At 43.4% G+C, this 21,824-nt stretch overlaps 1 protein-coding gene across 1 annotated transcript; it reads right to left on the bottom strand.

Moving 5' to 3' along the window:
* Positions 1 to 12,712: 12,712 nt before the first annotated feature.
* Positions 12,713 to 21,067, bottom strand: LOC134290662 (uncharacterized). Its single transcript, XM_062857841.1, has 3 exons — positions 20,056 to 21,067; positions 13,002 to 19,985; positions 12,713 to 12,931 (listed from the first exon to the last, which is right to left on the bottom strand). Exon 2 carries the CDS (start codon positions 19,764 to 19,766, stop codon positions 13,344 to 13,346), a length of 6,423 nt encoding a protein of 2,140 aa, XP_062713825.1. The 5' UTR covers positions 19,767 to 19,985; positions 20,056 to 21,067; the 3' UTR covers positions 12,713 to 12,931; positions 13,002 to 13,343.
* Positions 21,068 to 21,824: the final 757 nt, after the last annotated feature.

Here is a 21,824-nt window from a genome sequence, read left to right on the forward strand (position 1 = left end):
AAACCCCTCCTGAGACCCCATGAAACGCTCGTGAGAACCCTTGAAGCACCCTAAGACCCCTTGAGCCAACAAAAACTACCTGGGATCCCCTTGAAACCACCTGAAGCCCCCTGAAATACCCCTGAGATACCCTGGAGCGCCCCTAAGACCTCCTAGTACACTTTGAATCTCCCTGGAACCCCGTTGACACGCCTTTGAAACGCCCTTGAGACTAATGAAGCGCACCTGAGACCTTCTGGAACCCCTAAAACCACCTGAGACGATCCTGAGACTCCTTTAATCGCCCTTGAGTTCTCATGTGATCGCCTGAAACGCCCCTAAGATCCTTAGGAACTTCCGAGAAACACCCTGAGAATTGTCCTTGGGACCTCCTCGAAGGCTCCTGAATCGCTTCTGAGACCCAACATCTTCTGGTACCCTCTGAAACGCCCCTGCCCTCTCTTTGTCCTCCCCTATAAACGCGCCCTGGCCACCGCTGCCTTAGTTACCGTCGTTGCCTCGTAATTCAACAGAAGCACCAACGAAACCCATCGAAGCGTCTTTAATGAGCTCCTGAAACCACCAGGAATGCTCCCGAAGCCCCTAGGAGCTCCCTTTTTTTGGGCTCTCTGGGAACTAACTGAAAACCATCTTGTCCCCAGCATTTTGTGGCTTCGTGGTCGTGCGGCTAAGGTCACCAAGCCTTTAGTCGCATCGTGCTAAGGAGCGCGGGTTCGATTCCCGCCGCAGCTGTCAGGAAAAGTTTTCGGCTGTGCCACTGGGCGTTGCATGCTAGTCCGTTGTCTAGTGTCGTGCTTCCTTCAAAGAGCAAATAGCTCACTGGAAGCATTAAACGTGTCCGTGTCTTTTAAATGCCAATAAGCCAGACCTGTTCTCGCGAATTAAGTTTCCTCATTAAAACCCTAACCTAAATTATGCACAAATTTTCTCTTTTTATGCCTTTTAAATATATACATATTTTTAATTAAAGAGGTTCCTGTGCATCAAAAGAAGTTGTTCTTCTTTTCGGGGTTTCCAGAGCTGGTGATGACCGGGGGCAAAAGTGTTCCGCTTAAGAGCTACTACTGCAGTGGAGGAGAACCTGTCTATAGAACTAACAGCTCAACGAATCCTCAATGAACAGTAAAACTGGTAGCACTTCCCGTGGTAGTCTTTCACTCACGGTGTGCATGCGCTCATCAACTGAGCGCCATTGCGGTGATGCCATTGCGCTCGCTTGTAACTGTCATCACCTTAGTCATCGTTCGTTCTGAGTAGTCTCCCACTGTAACCGGAAGGAATTGAATCCGTCCCTCTCAGAATGGTTTTGCTGAATATCTGGCCATTTTCTGCATTCTATCTTTCTGGTTCCGAGAGTCTTTTCAAGCTCTGGTCGTCTGGTATATTTCTCGCGCTTAGTATCATACGGGCGTATCTGCAATGATCGATTTCTCTTCATCGATTTTCTCTTTGTTTAATAACTTGGTCGGGAAATCATTTTTGGTTGTTTTTATTGTTTTAGATGCTAGATCTAGTCGTCGTTCGCCGAAACACACCGAGAGATCATCCGAACATTGATCGTGTTTCCCGGAATAATCCCAAGAGAAAATCGATGAAGAGAAATCGATCAATGCAGTTACGCCCGTATGACACTAAACGCGAGATTTTTTAGGAAGTTTTCCAGCCTTATGATCTTTTACGTTCTGGTATTCTGATCTTGTTATTTTTTTCTGTTTTTTTTTTGTTTAGATCTTCCGGTCTGTCCATATTCGGTTCGCTTGAACTTCTTTTATTGTTATCGCATTTTGACCTTCTGTTTTTTTGATTTTCTGGTTTTTGACCTCTCGTCTTAAAATCTACAGCTATTTTCTTTTTCTGTTACATTGATCTTCTGAGCTGGTTTTCTATTTTTTTATGTGTTTATTTTTTCCTGAACTTTCAAAATAACACCTTTAATGTTTTTGAATTTTCTGGTATCCTGTATTTCTGTATTTTATCTTCGGGTTTAAGGTTTTTTGACAAGACACATATGTAGTTTTTTGACTATCTATACTTCAGGTTCTTTCATCGTTATTTTACCATCTTCATCAGAATTTGATATATTTTCAATGACTGAATTTATCATCACCTCAACTTATAGACCTACTGACATACTTGCTCATCTTTAATTTGGTTTGCTGATTTACTGGTGTTCTAGATATTGGTCTCTTACATTCTGATAGGCTAGAATTGATATCTTCCGGTTAACCCATTTTTACCCATTGGCCGTACATAAAAAAGCTTTAAATTCTTAAATCTTCGAAGAGAGTAAACATTTTTCGATTTACAGACGTCAACAGATCGCGTATGAGGGTATGTAATACAAGAAAGCGCAAAAACATCATTAAATATGTACTTCATTTCTCGGTTCGTAAGCTTGTGAAAAATAAGAGAAGGAAAACACATTCACGGGGGGAATCAAAGCACACAATCTAAGGCGGAGGAAATGCTATTCAACCGTGAAATGTGGAACACCTTAGCGACAAAGTGTGTGAGTGTGAAGCGTAATTCGACACACCGATATCCGACACCTTTCCAATTATTGTGCCGCAATGGCGCTCGTAATTTCTCCGAAAATATTGTACCTTGAAGGTGTAATCTTAAACATGGGTGTGCTGGAAGCACCTTTAGATGTGAAGGACCAAGTTGGTATGAGAAGAAAAAAATGGCTCAACGAAAATTTCCCCTCTGCAGAGGTTTGGAAAATTAAAACGGGAAACGGAAAGGCCTGTGGAAATGGATAGTTTGATGAGATTCAAATGTCTCTCGTAAGATTTGATTTTATAAGCTTGATTATTTTTTTAATGTTCTGGTGAGATTTAAACTAAGAAGGTCTTCCTAGTATATCAAACGTTCTATTCGGTACATTTGAAGTTCACATTTTTTACTTCTTCTTTTTGGCGTACTGTTTCAACTGGGACAGAGGCAGCTTCGAAGTTTAGTTTTCTATTATCTCTTCCAGAGCTATCAAGTAATAGTAGTTTACGCAACAAGGTGCAGAATGACGATTTTTACAGCACGAGTCGTACATTTATCCAACGAGGCTTGCCGAGTTGGATAATTACGACGAGTGCTGGAAAAATCGAGTTCTGCACCGAGTTGCGTACAACGTTTTTTGCAATTTCATAAATTACCCTTGAGGATAGTTTTTAACATAACTTTTTCATCAAACTGCACACTGATGTTCATAGCCAATATTTAAGAAAATCTGATCATAACTGGTTATACTGTGCAGTTGTCACAATTTTTCAAAACTGTGTCCAGAAAGCATCAAGAAGTTGACCAAAACTGAGAACAGTGCTGTAATGGTTCATTACGCAACGCAAATCAGTGCTGTAATGAACCATTACAGCACTGTTAATTTGGTGTGGGAAAGTAGGCTTTTGCCTGTCAGATTTGTATGAGGTAAAACAGCCTATTACGATGAGAAATTGTAAAAAAGCTTATATGCAATTCAGTATCATAATATCTATTTTATACTTCTAAGTAGGGTGGGTGTACCAATTATGGCACTACTAAGAAAAACTATTTGTACAAAAATAACGAGAAGACCAACGAATGTGATCAATATGCTAAAAGATAGCTAAGTTTCCACACTTTACAGTAAATTATAGAAACGGAGCCAAAAGTACTTTTAGTAATTATTACAGCGTGTGCCAATGATAGGAACCCTGTACCAATTATGGTTACATTTTTGAACTTCGGTTTCTTTTCGCACTATTTGCATGCATTCCTTATGGGATTAGCCATAACTGGTACACTATGGCGAAAAAGGGTGCAAGGAAGCCGAAATTTTAAGGAAAATGATTTATTTCTACCATAATTTGAGCAAACTGTGGAGTTTTAATGAGTGCAACCACCTTTTGTGAACGTGATCTGTTATTCGTAATTTTTTTCTTGTTGGTTTACACCGTTAAAGGGTGAAAATCAACTATGGCGAATGATTGGTACTATAACCATAATTGGAACACTTACCCTACCTAATGATTCTGGATTCGAATGATGACTCCCACAGCACATGTTCACTTCTTCTGTGACCTGTATTACATTTATTTAATATTATATATTTAATAATAAAATTTCCAAAAAGTACTTACACCTATACGGCGGAATTGAAATACAGTCAGAATTAAGTTGTAATGGCCACATTATTGTGTTTCACAATTTTAAACACAATCACCCTAAGACACGACTTCCTTCGTCATCCGTGCTCCTTCTGTTGTAAGATGCTCTTTAATCTTCGAACTAAATTGAGTTTGAGACAAATTTCCAAGAAGCTTCCACTTCGCCCATTTGCCTCCCGAAGTTTTTCGACTCAGCCCGGCTGGGAAAAGGTCACCCACATGAAAGAGCCAGTTTGTATCGGACCCATCCCGTCCCATTGTCGAACTCCTCCGGTCAATCTGGGCTGGGGAACGAAACCAGCATTGCCTGAATCCACTGACTACGCTATGCTGCCGCTTGAACTGAACACACAAGGAAACGGACAGCAGCGTTAACGGAGCCAAACCGAACCGAACTGAACCAACAACGGACGAACGACGGAGCGCCGAATGCCTGCGGTCAAAGACAACACAATTTGGCACGCACGAGATGAGAGAAGAAATTTTCATTTTTCGCAATCTTTTGAAGTGACGCTCGTCGATTCATTGTCGTCGGCGTCGTCGTCGTCGTCATCGTTCCCGTCGTCAGTTTTTGCAAGAATCCGAAAAGCCAAGAAATCGGCCCGTCTACTGCCGGGTTATAGCGTCACGAGGGGATAAGGCGTAAGGTGAGCTATCGAGATAAAACTCACTCAATTATTGTTTGGTTACCATTTGGATAATACATTCGTTCTACGTAGCATAGTACAAGCACATAACAGTGTACTCATTGCCATTACAGATTCCGCTAAAGTGTTATTTTGTAGGATTGCTCCTCTCCACACACCTTCATGCAAGGTGAATACCCTTGAAACGCCTTCAAGCCCATATAAACTCCCCTTTAGACCTCCGGATCCACTGCAACACCATAAAACGTCATAAAAAGCCTTGTAATCCCTAAAACCTTCAATATTAACCATGAAATGCCTTAAAACTTCTACCTTATCCCCCTGCTCTCAGCGCAAAATCTACGTCGGCCGCATGAAACCCCCTAAAACATCTTGAAATACACTGAAACTTCATAGAACCGCTCAACTCGAGAACTTTCCTTAAGCTCTACTTCTGGCCCTGATACCCCATGTAGCCCCCTTAAATCCGTCGAAACGCCTTGTAAAGCCTTGAAATCTCTCGGAAACTCCTGACACTCCTGTTGATTTTTCTTAAGCTTCCCTAAAGCTCCATGAAATCTCATCCCCAAACAGCGTGTCATCAATGTTCATTTGTTTTATATGTATTAAAGAGATTTTTAGCCCTAGGCTAGTACATCTCGGGGTTCACGCTATACTTCCCAAGTCCGCTCCCGTCAATCCCGTCAATCATTGCAGTATGGCTACGCAACTAACTTTGAGCGTGCGATGTGCACTAGTCTTTCTCCGCAGCAATGCCTTTTAGGTGTTCCGGAGAGCCGTAGGGTTTGGGAGAAAAGGGGATGTGTTAAGTAGGTTGATGGTGTAGTCCTGGACCTTGTCGAGGATCCCTTTCCATCCACGGGCTTGGAGCCAACCCAGAAGACCGATGCCACGACAACAACGCTGCCAGGATATTCTCCGCGTAGCCACTTATTCGATAGAAGGGTCGAGAAGGATCGTAGGGCACCGGTATAAGTAACGTTTGTTTTGTCAAATGGCTAAAAGTGATTATTTCGTGTGTTATTGTGTTTGAGAGGCCCCCGCGGAACCTGTTTCAGGTGTTCCGGAGCGGCCATGTCAGTTGCCAAATACTTCAGTCAATTTTGTCTGCCCCATTCTCTTAAAATCATGAAGTTTGATACGTCGCACGGCATGTTTTGGTTGTAAACCAGAAATGTCCCCGATGTCACCCCCGTGGGACCTATGCTAGATGTTCCGGGGTGGCCATGTTAGGGAAGACGTGCTTCCTTCAAAGAGCGTATAGCTCACTGGAAGTACTAAACGTGTCCGTGTCTTTTATCGTTTTTCGGGATTTTCAGACCCCCCCCCCCCTCTGTCACGCAATTTTCCTATACCTAATACACGTACTGTCACACATTTCTAGACCCCCCCCCCCCCCCCCCCTCACCCAAACGTTGGATGTAATTTTTGAACATTCCCTTAGTTGATACAGGCTTCAGGGTATCGTTTTTGACTAAGTCATTTGAAATCATGAAGTTTGATATGTCCCCCGCGGAACCTGTCACGGTGATCCGGATGGGTCAAATTACTCAAATCTGATTATCGCAATTGTGTACGCAATGAAAATTCCGCTCAAAAACGAAGATTCAAACATAATAACACACGAAATAATCATTTTTAGTAATTTCGGCACCCTCCATGACCCCAGTACAATCCGGAATATCTCCGCACTGGCGTAGCCACGGGGGGGGTTTTAGGGTTAACCCACCCCCCCAGAGCCAAAATTTGGGGAACAAATTTTCAGTATAAAGCGCTTTGCAACGAATTTTTTTTTTCGACTGCGCCGCTATTTTCAAACTACGAATACAATTGCTCATTACTGTTTACAAAATGTAAATGTCAAATCAAAAAAGGTAACATTGACCGTTGAAAACCCCTCCCAGAGACAATTTCTAGCTACGCCACTGTAATCTCCGGAATGGTTCCGGATATTGCATGGCCACTTTGGTGTAAAAAACTTGCACCAATTTATGATCGATTGAGGGCGACTTCAAAAAAATGGATGAAAATTGACGAAATGCCAGCGTTTTTAAATTGAGATGCTGGGGATCGAATATGTGAAGGTTAATAAAAGTAGCCAACACGTAAGAGCGCACCAGCAATAATCGCCCAACTTTCTCGCGTTCCTTACATGTAGGGTCACTACTGCACAGTAGCGAATCGCTCTCCTCTTACGCTAAAGAGCTTGCTCTGTAACCGACACGATAGCGTATACGATCGACCTGATTACTATAGATATCATCTACACCCTTGGTGTGCCTTAAAAGTCTGTTAAGTATAATCCTTTCGAGCACCTTCCCCGCGGTGTCGATTAAACATATTGATCTATATGCCCTGGATGGTTTATCTGCCTTTGGCAAAAAAAAAACAAGCTCTGCCGTGCCCGAACCTCTGGGAAGACTCCTTCGTCCAGATATTTCTGCATCGCAGATCTGAAAATTCCGGGAACTCCTGCAATAGCTACTTCAGAGACCAGGTTCGGAACTCCGTCTGAACCTGGGCCCTTATCCACTCTAAAGAATTTCGCAATCCCCACAAAATCCTCACAGGTGATAGTTCCCTTATTGCCAGCTACAGTCCCTAGCAGCAGTCCTACGAAAGGTGGCCAAGGACTTGGATCATGATGCTGAAAGAACCCCCCGAAGATCCTCTCTAGGATCTCTGAAGACTGCTCGGTAGAAGCCATTACACCTTCTGTCTAGGCCATCACGGCCCTGTGGGTATCACTCCACGAAGTCGCATTGGAAATCTAACAGAATACCTCAAAGCAGTTATTTTTGCTTGCCCGTATCTAAGTCTTTGGCACGACATTGATAGTCACAAACGCCACTTATGAGCTCTAGCCACTCTAGCGCTAGCCTAAGTGTGAAAATCTCTTGAGTTTAGGCCGTATAATATGTATTCTTAATAATGTCAAAAATATTGTGCGGCTCAAACTGATTGGATTTTTTCGCTTAGCCCAGTGCTAGCGCTGAAAATAATTTATAATCGGCGGAAAAAGTGGACCCTTAAATAGCCTTAAATCGCATTGAAACCCTGCTGAAACCCTCGCTCTTAAATTCTCCTCAAGCCTTATTAAGCTACTGAAATCCTCTGGGGCCACCATGAAAACCTCTGAAATGAATTCAACCCTCTGTTAAACCTTTCTTGAACCCTCTTGAAAGCCCATGTATATCTCTTAAGGTATTCGTAGCCCTCTCCCCCTGAAATACCCTGAAATTCCACTTAGATGTCTACAAAAGCCTTGAAACCCATGTGAAATCCTTCTGCAGCTTCCATGAAAGTATCTGAAACCCTACGAAAACCTCTGAAATTTCTTTCAATGCTTTGACACCTCGCTGCCTCGCTGGAAGTCTCTAAAATCCCCCAAAACCATCTGATACTTGATGGGCTACAACTTGTAGTGGTTAGTCTACGCCGAATAAAGCAATCGCCTGCACTGGTTTCGGTCCTGGGCCAATCGCCCTGAGCGTTCAGAGTCCTTGGGTCCTCCTCAATTGCAAAAAAGCCAACGTGTGCGCGGCCTACCATGAAGCCACCGGTCCCTTCCTGGTTTTCTGCTGATTATGCTTTAGGCTTGTCGTTCCTCCGGCATACATGTAACTTGACCAGCCCACCGTAGTTTACTGCGTTTTATGAGTTTTAATTTATCCTTCTGTTTATGTACTTAATACAATTCGTAGTTCATGCGACGCCACCAGATGCCGTGCTTCAGTTTACCGCCGAATAATGCAGCACTTGATGTTCGAAAATTCCAAAGGCTCTCCGATCAACTTCTTTCGGCCGAACCAACATTGACCACCAGCAACCATGTACTTGCTATTTGTGGTTTTAATCGTGAGTCCATTCCTCACAGTATCCTTCTTACAAATTACCTCTTCCAAGACATCGACGGTCCATCCCGATCCCGATGATATCGATATCGTTCATGAAGTCCAGGAGCATATGCGACCGCGTGATAATGGTTCAGCTATTTTGCACATCATCTCTCCTTATTGCTCTTTCCAGTGCTATGTGGAACAGTAAATTAAAAAGAACAACGCCCTGCTTCAGTCCAGCTGAGGTTACGAACGATGACGAAATTTCATCTGCAACCCGTACACTTGATTTCGATCCATCAAGCGTAGCACGAATCAGTCTAATTAGCTCCGCCGGAAAACCATTTTTGAAAATAATCTGCCATAACCCGTTTCTCTTCATGGAATCGTACGCCACCTTCAAATCACTGAACAGATGATGGGTCTGCAAATTGTACTCCCGAAATTGATCGAGAATCGACCGCAGAGAATCTACATATGATCCATCGTTGTTCGACCATCACGAAAACTCGCATGATATTCGCCGAAGAAGGACTCCTTAATCGACCTTAGCCTGTTAAATAGAATTCCGAATAATATTTTAAACGTTTAATTGAGGAGTGTTATTCCATTGTAATTCCCCCACTCCAGTCGATGCCCTTTCTTGTGCAAATGAGACCTCATAACCAACTCGCAGGCAGTTATTCCTTTACCATTATCTTCAATACATAATAAGGTGTAAGTGTTGAAACAGTTACTCACTACCGTGCTTGAGAAGCTCGGCCAAAACTTCATCCTTCCCAGCAACCTTATTAATCTTCAGCCTTCAATTCTGTCTGTCGCTCTTCCATTCCAACTGTTCAACATTTCCTCGAAGTGTTCTCCACCTGGAAGTCTTTTATGTTAGCATCTTTTCATCATTTTCATTGCACATGAAGGTGCTGTTTTCCTCCGCACGCATTCTGTTCCATATTCTCTTTCGCCTGAACAATCACGTTTTCTTCATCCTCTCTTTTCTTTTTGCGGTGGGTTCGTTTTTCGACTACTCCTGCTTCTCTATATTGATCTCTGCGCTGTTGGGTCACCGACACCAGTATCCAGCTTCTGGCAACCATCTTTTCGTTCGTTGCCCTCTGGCACTCCTCGTTGAACCACCCGTTCCTAGGTCACCTTTGAGCAGTGTCTAAGGACTGTATCGTTAATTATGAGTACACCTTAAAATTGCTGTATTTCAAAATGTTTTATTTATTTTGTAAATTAAATTCAATTACATTGTTCATTGACCATCAGAAAAGCCCATGACATGAATGTATTTTTAATTTTTCATGGATCTTGCCACCTCTCGCACTTTCTTCTTGGCGTGCTTCATAAGGTTTTGGACAACCGTTCCGACGATGGTTTTGCATACGTTGACCCAGTTTTTCTTGAATTTTGTGACGTCCTCTGCTCCTCTTTTTTTTTTCCGTAGTTTCCATTTCATCAAAGTTAACTATTTCTCAATGGGCCTTATTTACGGGCAATTTAGAGGATTCATTGCCTTTTCCACAAATTGAACATTGTTTACTTCATACCTGTCAAAGGTGTCACGCGCATAGTGGCAGGATGCCAAATCCGGCCAAAGTAATGTAGGACCTTTGTGCTTTCAGATAAGTGGCAGAATATGTTTCTGGAGATATTCCTTCCGGTATATTTCGACGTTCATACCTGGGACGGTGAAGAAAGGTGACGATTTCATACCACATGGACAAATTGCTTGCCTAACCAACACATTTTCCCATTTTTTTTTCGCAAAAAAACGATTTCTCCTAATTCGTAACATCCGTGCCATGCTTAACAGTGAAAATCCGTGCCCCTGGAAATACCTTGTAGTCCAATTTGACATACGTTTCATCATCCATGAATATGCAAATGCAATTTTTGCTCAAAACATCGTCGTACAGCTTCCAAGCCTGAGTTTTCACATAATCCGCCAGAATTTGACTGCGTTTTGGACATTTCTGTTTTGGGTAGGTCTTGGGTAGGAATTACGCTCCTTGGCGCGTTGAACCATACCAACAGTCGTTTCACACTTTTTTGCTTAATCTCTAATGGATACCTCCTATTTTCCTTCAACGATTTTGCAAGTTTTGCTGTCAAAATTTGACTTGGACGCACCTGTTTTTTGCCGCGTCCGGGTAAGTCTTTCAGTGTGTTATGCATACCGAATCGTTTGATAGCATTTTGGACAACAAAAACCCTAACACATTCAATTTTTGCTTATTTTCTTAGCGATGATCATTTTTCCTTGCAGTGCCTGGTCACAATCGATTTTCGCTTCTCCTCCGTAAACCCTCGCATTGTTCCACTTGAGGAAAAACTTTAGCTTTTAATGAAGGTTATCGTTTGTTTACAACGTTAGCAACACATAGACACAAAGCAGTTAACAAAATAAGGCATATTTTTTTTAATACAGAGCCTCAAAGGTGTACTCATAATTAACGATACAGTCCTTATCACATTCCGCAATGGCGTACTCATCGCTCCATGTATAGACTCCCATTGAGCGTTGAGATTATTGCTCTACTTGCTTTCACTTATCCGTTCGTCCATCTTCTGGTGATACCGTCTGCTGAAAATCGCTGAATATTGAAACGCATCGATCGTCGGTTTGTAGAGTTCGACACTATAGAGACACGGTTGATAACCGCTAACTACGAGATAGTGATCTGGAGTCGATGTTATGACCTTTAAAAGTTCTAACATTAATGACGTCCGAGAAGTGACATCTACCAGCACATGATCGATTTAGTTGCAAACTTCGCCGTTTGGGGTGTCTCCAGGTGTGCTTGCGGATATTCTTACGTGCAAAGTGCTATGGCAACCCTCTCGTCAGCAGTAAAGTTGACTAATCCCACTAATTAGTGACAGAGTGAATACTCTCCGTACCGATGATTGAACGGATAATGGTCTCTCTTCTGACCTGGCGTCACCGATAACAATCCAAACTCTCTGAATCGCCTTGAAATTCCTTGAATTACTCCATTAATTTACTCTGAAACCTTCTGGAATTCTACTGGAAGCCCCCTGATACCCCTGGAGCTCATCTGAAACCCCTAGAAATGCCTTGGAATAACTCGGATATCTGCCAATTAGGACATTTGTTGCTGGCATGTAGTGCTATCTCAGCGGGCAGGAGGCATGTCATCTCTTTACTTTATGTTGAACCTTACAAATTTAAACTTCATTTTCAAAATTCCTAGTTATTCCACAAACAATTCTGACAGCATAGGATTACTAGACTTTTATCTCTACTAATCATCTTTGAACTGCTCAAGTGTTTTAAAAAAGGAATCATTGACAGTTACTTTTTATACCATCTTTTTGAAGTGAAATGAAGCCATTAACTTGAACAGTGTTACCAGTTTTCATACAATTACATACATATGAACCATATTATCAAATCCCCAGTCAACCAGTGATCGTATAAGATGTTGAATAAGATGCTAAAGTGGAGGCGATATGCGTACATTTTACATGCGCCTAAATGGAGGCATACACGCATATAGCCTCCACTTTGTCATCTTATGCAACATCTTATACGATTACTGGTTGTCTGGGTCGTACATTTGATCCCTAGCACTACCTAAAAGTTTTATGTAGGTTCGTATATTTCATCATGCCGGCAGCCTTGTACACCGTCACCATTGTAACGCAAAAAGTCTCGACATTTACATCTTCGTTTTTCCTCCATCAACGCTATAGCCAACCGGCTTAAGGACAAGGTATTTGGAGTACATTGCTCAAAATTTCTAGAACCGTTGAACGGATTTGGATGATGCATCACGCTGTTGACAACCACTGAACAATTAGCGTGATGTATTTTCATCCAAACCGGTTCAACAGCTCTAAAAAACGGTGCTCTAGAAATTTTTAGCTATGTACTCCAAATACCTTGTCCTTGAGGCTTCGCTGTAACAAATCAATACAGCGAAACATCAAGTTCGCTGTAAAACATTTACCTCTATCGCTTATCAAGCCCGTGCACAGATGGAGGGGGGGGGGGGTTGGGGTTTGGTGTTTAACCCTCCCCATCACCGACGCTTTATACACCCTCCGCCTTTTGCCGAAACTGGGAAAAAACCCTCCTGTTGCGAAGGCAATGAGGATACTGGACCTAAATTCAATGAATTTATTCTCAAGGTGGGATAAATTATAAAATTCCTAAAAATACAAATTCATTAGCATTCTTACTCCTCTGCGTAATCATAACGAGCTTACTCTTAGTGATCCAGCCTCAGATCGTAACTCTCGCAACAGTGTCCCTTGTCGGACGATTGTGGAACCCCTGTATTTATTAATAAACTTTAGGCCTTCTCTAAACTTTTTCAAGTGCTGCGGATAATGTTAATAATTACCTTTCAAACTATACCAGCCAACGTCTTTTCTAGGATTAACTTGCAGGCCTCTTGCTCAACTATTAATTCCTAATCATATAGCAACAAGTTATAATGTCAACAAATTGCACCTAATCTTATACAGCATATGTATGCTCACCTTCGAAACTGTATCACCCAACAAATCTTAATTGAAACCGAATTCACTCTCAAGTGTAGAAATTATGGCGTACTCTAGGAAATAAATTCATTAAGTTAGATAGGCTCAATATTAATATCTAAAAAAGATTACATAATGTGCAGCGGCAACGTACTACTAAACAATTCGCAAGCAATGATGTAATATGATTGAAAACCGACAGTCTATTGTATCTTTGCCACCACGTTGGACGTCCCGCATACAGTCACTGGATCACCACCGTGTGTGTTACACAGTGGTGTAGAATTAGATGGGGTCGACCAGGCGTAGTTAACAGTCCCCCCCGAAATGCGCAATGGACTCCCGGGCTGCGTATTTCCTCTAACGCCGACGTCGAGAACAGCCAACGATACTGCTGATCGCTCGTAGATTCCACCGGACGCAGTCTGTACGGTGGCACGACGGACTTGACCATCTGGAGCCTTGTGCGTAGCAATGACTCTGCCCTTTGGCCAACAGTTTCGGGGTAACTTCGGGTCAACGATGATGACGATATCTCCAACGGTGATTGGTTTGACCGGTGTAAACCACTTGGTCCTTCGTGTAATTGTTGGCAGATAGTCTCGTAACCACCGCTTCCAGAATACGTTTGCCATGGCTTGGGACTGGGTATAGCAGTTTCGGAGGGTCACGGGACTATCATCAAATGGAACCCATGACCTCAGGCCATTTGCTGAACCTAACAAGAAGTGGTTAGGCGTCAACACGGGCGAATCGTCATTGTCTACCGGAATATCAGTTAGTGGTCTAGAGTTCACGATGTTCTCCACTTCTATGAATGCGTTTTGTAAAACTTCATCGGTGGGTAGTCTGCTGGGTTGCAACACAGCAAGATTTTGCTTAACGCTACGGATCAACCGTTCCCACGCTCCTCCCATGTGAGGCGAAAGAGGTGGGATAAAAGACCAGCGAGTGTGGCTTGAAGTGAACTCATTTGCAAGTCGGTCGTGGTCGAGCTGCTGCATTGCGAACTTTAGTTCCTTGCTGGTAGCTTGAAAGTTGGTTCCACGGTCGCTGTATATGACAGCGGGAACTCCCCTCCTAGCCATGATGTTCCGGATTGCCATAACGCACGAGTCGGTTGTCAGTGTGTGAGTGATTTGCAAGTGAATGGCGCGAGTGGTTAAGCATGTGGCGAGAACCCCCCACCGTTTCTCGGAGCGACGACCAACTGAGACTAGCATTGGGCCGAAATAGTCCACTCCCATGTAGGTGAAAGGACTACTGAAAGCTGCTAAACGTGACTGAGGAAGGTCGGCCATCAATGGTGCTTGCGGGGTTGCCTCTTGGATTTTGCAATATTGGCAATTTCGACGAACCGTGTGATATGTAGCCTTGATTTGAGGAATTCGGTAACGCTGCAAAAGCTCGTTGATGATCGTGGCGTGGTTCTGGTGATTAAACTTTTCATGAGCGTCGGCTACGATTAACCATGTAATACGGTGTTGCCGCGGTAGTATTATAGGGTTGGCAGCATCACGGTTGACGAATGGACATGCTTGAGTTCGTCCGTGGATCCGAATAACTCCGTTTTCGTCAACGAAAGCGCTACGGAATAATGGATTGTTTCGAATGATTCGCTTCGATGAGCTGTTGGTGCAATTTGTAGTCAGAACAGCGATTTCATCTGCATAGGTTTCTGATTGTGCCTGGCGAAACAAGTAGTTTTCAGCTTTAACGAACTCTTCCTGAGTTAGTGGACCATTGAAACGTGGCTCCATTTTAGTGGATCGTCTTAGGTTTCCGATGAATCTGTAGAGGTAAGCGGTTCGTCGAAGCAGATGAGACCACTTGGAGAAATTGTGTGGATCGATTATTGGCTCCGCTCCGGTTGTGTGAATAAGAAGGTGTGGGCGTAGCTCTTCAACCGTCGAACCCCCAAAACTGGGAGAGACTGGCCACGAGTCCTCGTCGTGCCAAAGAAAATCTGGTCCACGGAACCAACGGTTGTCGGACGATAGATCCGGCAGTCTTGACCACTTTGTCCCTTCATCGGCTACATTTAGTTTTGTTGAAATCCAACGCCATTCGTTTATCTCGGTCGATTCCAAAATTTCACTCACCCGAAAGGCAACGAATTGGCTGTAACGGCGATGGTCAGATTTCAGCCAACAGAGAACATCTTTGGAATCTGTCCAGAAATGTCGCTTGCTTATCGTGATTGAGAGAGATGCCATTATACTGTCCGCCAACCGAACACCGAGAAGAGCTGCTTGTAGTTCGGAGCGTGGAATTGATAAGAATTTTAGCGGAGCTACCCTGGTCTTTGCTCCCGCTAGTGCACATTCGACAATATTTCCCTCCTGGAATCGTAGATAGGTAACAGCCGCAAACCCGTTCTCACTCGCATCAACGAATGTGTGCATTTCAACTAGCGCTTGAATTGACGTCACACTTCGGTAGCAGCGCGGTATTTCAATCGTTTCCATCTTAGGAAAGACGGATAACCACGTCATCCACTTTTCGAACTGAGTGTCTTCAATGGGATCATCCCAGCCGACAGGTGTTCTCCAAATCTCTTGCAAGAGTACCTTCAGGAACATCAGTATATGTGCTATGAAGCCCATTGGATCAAAAATCATCATGAGTATTCTAAGTACTTCACGTTTGGTCGGTCGGCGGCTGCCTGACAACAAGTATTCGTCATACCTGGATGATTTTTTGTATGTAAAACAATCAGTTGATGTGTTCCAAAACATCCCGAGAACTTTTTCGGTTGTATCTGTCTCCCCGATGTCCAAATTCTTCTCGTTTGAAGCCGTCTCTGTCAGTGCAGCTTGAACTGTTGTGGAGTTAGAAATCCAGTGATGAATTTCAAAGCCACCGTGCGCGTGAATTTCCTTCACCTCTTGGGCCAGATTTACAGCTTGTTCCTCCGTTTCCACACTAATGAGCATGTCGTCGACGTAGTGTCGTTTGATTATAGCCTCGACTGCTTCTGGATGGTCTTGCTCAAACTGTCTTGCATTGCTGTTCTTCACATGTTGGGCAATACTTGGAGAGCAGCAAGCACCAAAGGTCAATACCTGAACGACGTAAATGCTGGGTTCACTTTCACCATCATTCTTCCACAGGAATCGTTGAGAATGTTCATCTTCTTTGCGTATCTGTATTTGATGAAACATTTCTTTAATGTCACCACAAACTGCTACTCGGTGCTCACGAAATCTAATCAGTACAGATAAAAGCGACGTCAGTTGATCGGGTCCTTTCAAGAGAACAGAATTTAGGGAAACGTTATGCACAGAAGCCGCTGCGTCCCATACTACCCGTATCTTGTCCGGTTTGTTTGGATTTACAACTGCGAAAACCGGTAGATACCAGACTCGTGCATGTGGTTCGTTGATTTCATCGGAAGTCAGCTTTCTAACGTATCCCTTGTCGATATGCTCATTAATCCTTTGCTTGAGCGCCTCAGCTAGAGTTGGATCCTTATTCATCCGATTTTCCAAACACTTCCACCTCCTAACAGCCATTGATTCGCTGTTTGGCAGCCTAATTTTGTCGTATCGCCAGAGAAGGCCGGCCTCGTAGCGATTGTTCGTTCGACGTGTGAATGACTCTAACAACGCTTGTGCCCGCTGGTCTTCTTGAGAAAGAATTAGCTTGTTTGGTTTGACGATTCCCATGCTATCCAACGAAAAGTAGGACTTCATAGCCTTGTGGAGACTGTCATCAAATTCTTGATTACATTCACACTTTTGCACACTATGGTAGTTTGTATATGCAACAGCATCAGCTTTTCCAGAACAGTTCCCGTAGATCATCCACCCCAAACGAGTTTTCACGGCGATAGGCTCATTCCATTTTCCTTCTCGGCTCCTTGTGCTGTGCCCGAGATTGGCGTAGTCCAATCCAATTAGAAGTCGTGGGCTGACTTCCCGATACGTTTCGAGGGGCAAGCCTTTAAGATGTGAAAATCGTTTTTCCAGTTCAGGGAATAGCATCGTCTGAGGACGAATCTGTAGAGAGGATAGAGTGCTGATTCCTAAAAGATCGAACTTTGTCGCTTCGCTGTTTACTCCGGATATTTTTAGGTTGACTTGCTGTGATTCATTCTCAATTTTACGTGTTCCACCAGTCCACTTCAAACATAGCGACTTTTTGGGCCCCTCTACACCTAGTTCTTCGGCAAGAGTGCTCTCAATAAGGGTGAGCTCAGATCCGTCATCTATGAATGCATATGTTTGTATCGTCTTCTTTGGTCCGTACAGTATGACCGGGACGATGCGGAACAACACTGCAGACTGTCCTTGGTGCACATTACAGCTTGGCTCGGGTTCAGTCGGCTCTGATAACGATCCAGAAGATTTGGAGTTCTGGATATCTGGTTTATGGAGAAGGGGATGATGCAGAAATGCACATCCATTCGTGTCACACTTCTTTTGCTGCTTACAGGAACCATTATGCTTTCGTAGACATTTGCGGCAAAGCTTGCATTCTTTCACTGTCGCCCATTTCGACTCGTAGTTGAAATCGACAAATCTGCTACACTTGGCAATAGCAGGGCAACTTCCCTTGCACACCAAACACGGTTCTCTGATGGGGCTCTGAGTTGAAGCAGATATCAGCTTGCTCGGCGAATGAATTGCATTCTCATCGTTCTCTTCCGATTCGGAGTGGAAGTTCAGGAAGCCATCCTTCTTACTTCCTCGAGTTCTTTGCTCCTGGCCTGAAGTAGCCATCACGGTGCTTGCGTCTTCAGCTATGGTGTATAACCAGGTACTAAAGTCCGCTAGATTAGGATCTGCATAATTCCGAGCAAACCTTGCCCAATCTAACTTCAGAGTTGCCGGAAGGCGTTCGATCAATTCGTAACGAAGTGACGCATTGAAAATAAAGTCGTTGACTTCGCAAGCTCTAACCGTGGCGACCATGTTTTTCACTGTTAACGCAAAGTTCACTAGTGACTCAAGTTTATCTGTATTCGGTTGAGGCAAATGTCTAATCTTTTTGACGATCGACTGGATGATTGCCTCTGGCCGGCCGTACAACATCTTCAACGTCGATAAAATATCCGCCACGTTCGACGGATGGAGCAACTCACATTTCACCGCTTCTAATGCTTTCCCTTTGAGACATTTGCGTAGTCGGAGCATGTTCTCCTCGTTTGTGAACCCGCACATCTGCGTAGACGAGTTGAACATGGCATAAAACAGTGGCCAGTCCTCTAATGAGCCATCGAAATCTGGCAGATCCCTGGACACCGCCTGTCGCGCTGCAATTTGACTTCTGTTGAGGATGCAGACGGTCTCGTCATCCAACGCTGGTGAACCTGAATCCTGCTGAGCTGATCTAATTGGTGTCGAACGTTGACCTGGAACAAATTCACTCACTTGATTTGGATTCATCGCCGGGACAAATTCTCTCCTAGCTGACGGTTGGCGAAATGGTTGTCCAACTGGAAGTTCTCTGGAATGTTGACCGCATTGCCTTTCTGGTTGCGACGAAAGCACGACTCTCGGTTGACTCTGAGGGTAGACGGAATGTCCCTGGTTACCTCCAACATGGCAACGTTCGTTCTGTCGAAGTGTGTGAACGGCATTCAGCTGGGTGCTGTTCGCATAGTGCACTCCTTGCGAGAGACGGTTGTACTGTGGACGCGTGGACGCAAACGCAGCCTGATGATCTTGTTGAATCGGCTGCTGTACCGACGAAAAGGGTAAATTTCCCGAAAGGCGTTGGTCGCACCGGTTTGATCGGAGAATTGATGGATATAGATTACGCTGGACCTCCAGAGCGTGGTGCTCCTCGAGTTCGCCCGAACTGTTCGGGGTTTGCTCATTTGCCACTTCCGCTACTAATCCAGAATCCTCGGCCTCACCGTGACGCTCTGTTTCGGCTAACCATTCTTCAATTTTCGATAGCTTTCCTTCAGCACTTTCCTCAGTCACAGACGATGTTTCGCTTACACACTCTTTCAGAAGCTTATACTTTCGCTCCAAGAAACGCTTTTCTAACTCAAACTCGTCCTCCAGTTGTTTCATCTCCAGTTCTCTTAACCGCCTCGCTTCGCTTCTTGAGCTGGCCTTGCTGTTCGACCGTAATGATGTGGTCTTCCTTTGGGAGGCTACGTTTCGCTGCCTATCAGCTATGCGGTCGGCATTGGTGGGGGGCACGATAGACGAAGAAGCTTTGCAAATCGGACACACCCAGCTTACATTGGCGATGTCTTCCGTCACATGAACGCATACGAAGTGAAACCACCTATCGAAACCATCACACTGCACCATTTCTTCATTGTCACGTATCTCACACAACTGACACCTATAATCTACATTCCTACGAACTTCGCGTAACGGATTCCTTCTAACGTTATTCGCGGTACCGGCGTTGACAATGGTGTTTGTTTGACCGATATTGACAGGATTTCCAGAGCTTGTACCGGCTACTCCGATTACGTTATTATTGGCAACATCAACATTTACCTTGAATCCAGTGCTAGGAGGGGGTACGATGGCAACAGAAGGTGTACTATTCGAGCCGCTGGCCGTGATCCCTGCAACTCCATGGTCGTATCCATCGACGCGGCCAGGTAGCGGTGTTCCATCAGTATTCGTTCCAACAGCCGCTGATTGTCTCGACATTTTAAGAGAATTTTATAAAATGTTGCGAAGGCAATGAGGATACTGGACCTAAATTCAATGAATTTATTCTCAAGGTGGGATAAATTATAAAATTCCTAAAAATACAAATTCATTAGCATTCTTACTCCTCTGCGTAATCATAACGAGCTTACTCTTAGTGATCCAGCCTCAGATCGTAACTCTCGCAACAGTGTCCCTTGTCGGACGATTGTGGAACCCCTGTATTTATTAATAAACTTTAGGCCTTCTCTAAACTTTTTCAAGTGCTGCGGATAATGTTAATAATTACCTTTCAAACTATACCAGCCAACGTCTTTTCTAGGATTAACTTGCAGGCCTCTTGCTCAACTATTAATTCCTAATCATATAGCAACAAGTTATAATGTCAACAAATTGCACCTAATCTTATACAGCATATGTATGCTCACCTTCGAAACTGTATCACCCAACAAATCTTAATTGAAACCGAATTCACTCTCAAGTGTAGAAATTATGGCGTACTCTAGGAAATAAATTCATTAAGTTAGATAGGCTCAATATTAATATCTAAAAAAGATTACATAATGTGCAGCGGCAACGTACTACTAAACAATTCGCAAGCAATGATGTAATATGATTGAAAACCGACAGTCTATTGTATCTTTGCCACCACGTTGGACGTCCCGCATACAGTCACTGGATCACCACCGTGTGTGTTACACAGTGGTGTAGAATTAGATCGGGTCGACCAGGCGTAGTTAACACCTCCCTTGGCGCCACATCTGTTCACGGGCCTGTCGCTTATAACACAATTCTCCTTCGGATTGTAAAATTACAGGTTGTCTGCAGTATGGAACTTGCTTACAATTTTGCGTGCAAAAATTTATTTTATGTAAAATTTAATATTTACGTCAAGTATAGTTTTCAGAATTTCTTCCTGTGTAGGTTAGACATGCGACAAAAATTCATGCAGTCAGAGTTTTGTGTTTTTTCAAGTGTTTCAAGAAGAAAAGACGATCGCTGCCGTTGGATGTTGTTGATACGAGGGTTATTTTAAGTTTCTTTTGAGTTGTTCGTCTCCGTTTTGATGATCGGCGTTTATCATTTAAAATGAAGGTTACTGTTAGTGTTATTAGGCATTTATCATCCTGTAATTACACATCAGTACTTGTCAATACTCAAAACAAGTATGTGGTATTTTTTAAAGATAGGGTTTTCGACCCCATACCCGGCCCTACAGGTGCACAAAAATGTGAATTACCTAAATTCACAACGAAATGACCGTTTTAGTCCACTTCTTCCATCTGAATCAGATACCTTATTGCGTGTAAACAGTGTTTTGTTGTAAACAGTGATTTTCTATTTGTTTTGCTGTAAGTTGCCGGGAACCGACGCAGGTGCCCAATTTGTTCGATACTGGGGTATAACTTTTTTCACAGCCGTCGGATCACTTTGCGGTCTTCGACAAAGTTGTTTGGAATATAGTCACTTAGAATAATACCAAAGAGTTTGATCATTGAACGCTTACAGCGCCACCTAGCGGCAAAATTCGAAAACATAAAATTTCTGCATACATTTGGCCAAGTTTTCACATACAAACTTCAAGCATTTTGACCGCCCCCTTAGGCTCAATCGATTTTGCTCAAATTTTTAACGTAGCTTCTGGGAGTCCAAAACAACTGATTTAGGAGGTAAGACTTGGCATTTTTCGAAATTTTTGTTTTTCATATAACTGTGGGCCACCTTAGTAAATAGACTTAATTTTTTTAGGGTTGTTGCTTTCCAACGCCAATAAAGTTTCAAAAAGCGACAATAAAGGCTCAGTAAAGTTCATATTGATGGTATAAATCGATAGAGTATCGAACAAATTGGGCACCTGCGTCGGTTCCCGGCAACTTACAGCAAAACAAATAGAAAATCACTTCCTGAATCAGTAGGTGAGACTTGGCATTTTTCGAAACTTTTGCTTTTCATATAAGTGTGGGCCACCCTACTATTTAGGTTTAAAGCCTGAAGTGAGAATTACCAGTGAGCATTATTAAAGAAAGTTAAATGTCAAGGTTGATCGAATCTTCCTCT

This window comes from Aedes albopictus, chromosome 3 (assembly GCF_035046485.1).
Source record: "Aedes albopictus strain Foshan chromosome 3, AalbF5, whole genome shotgun sequence".
Classification (NCBI taxonomy): domain Eukaryota; kingdom Metazoa; phylum Arthropoda; class Insecta; order Diptera; family Culicidae; genus Aedes; species Aedes albopictus.

What these genes read in the sequence shown, in the direction of transcription:
- LOC134290662 (XM_062857841.1), bottom strand. Translation starts at nt 19,766, where the DNA reads ATGTCGAGACAATCAGCGGCTGTTGGAACGAATACTGATGGAACACCG.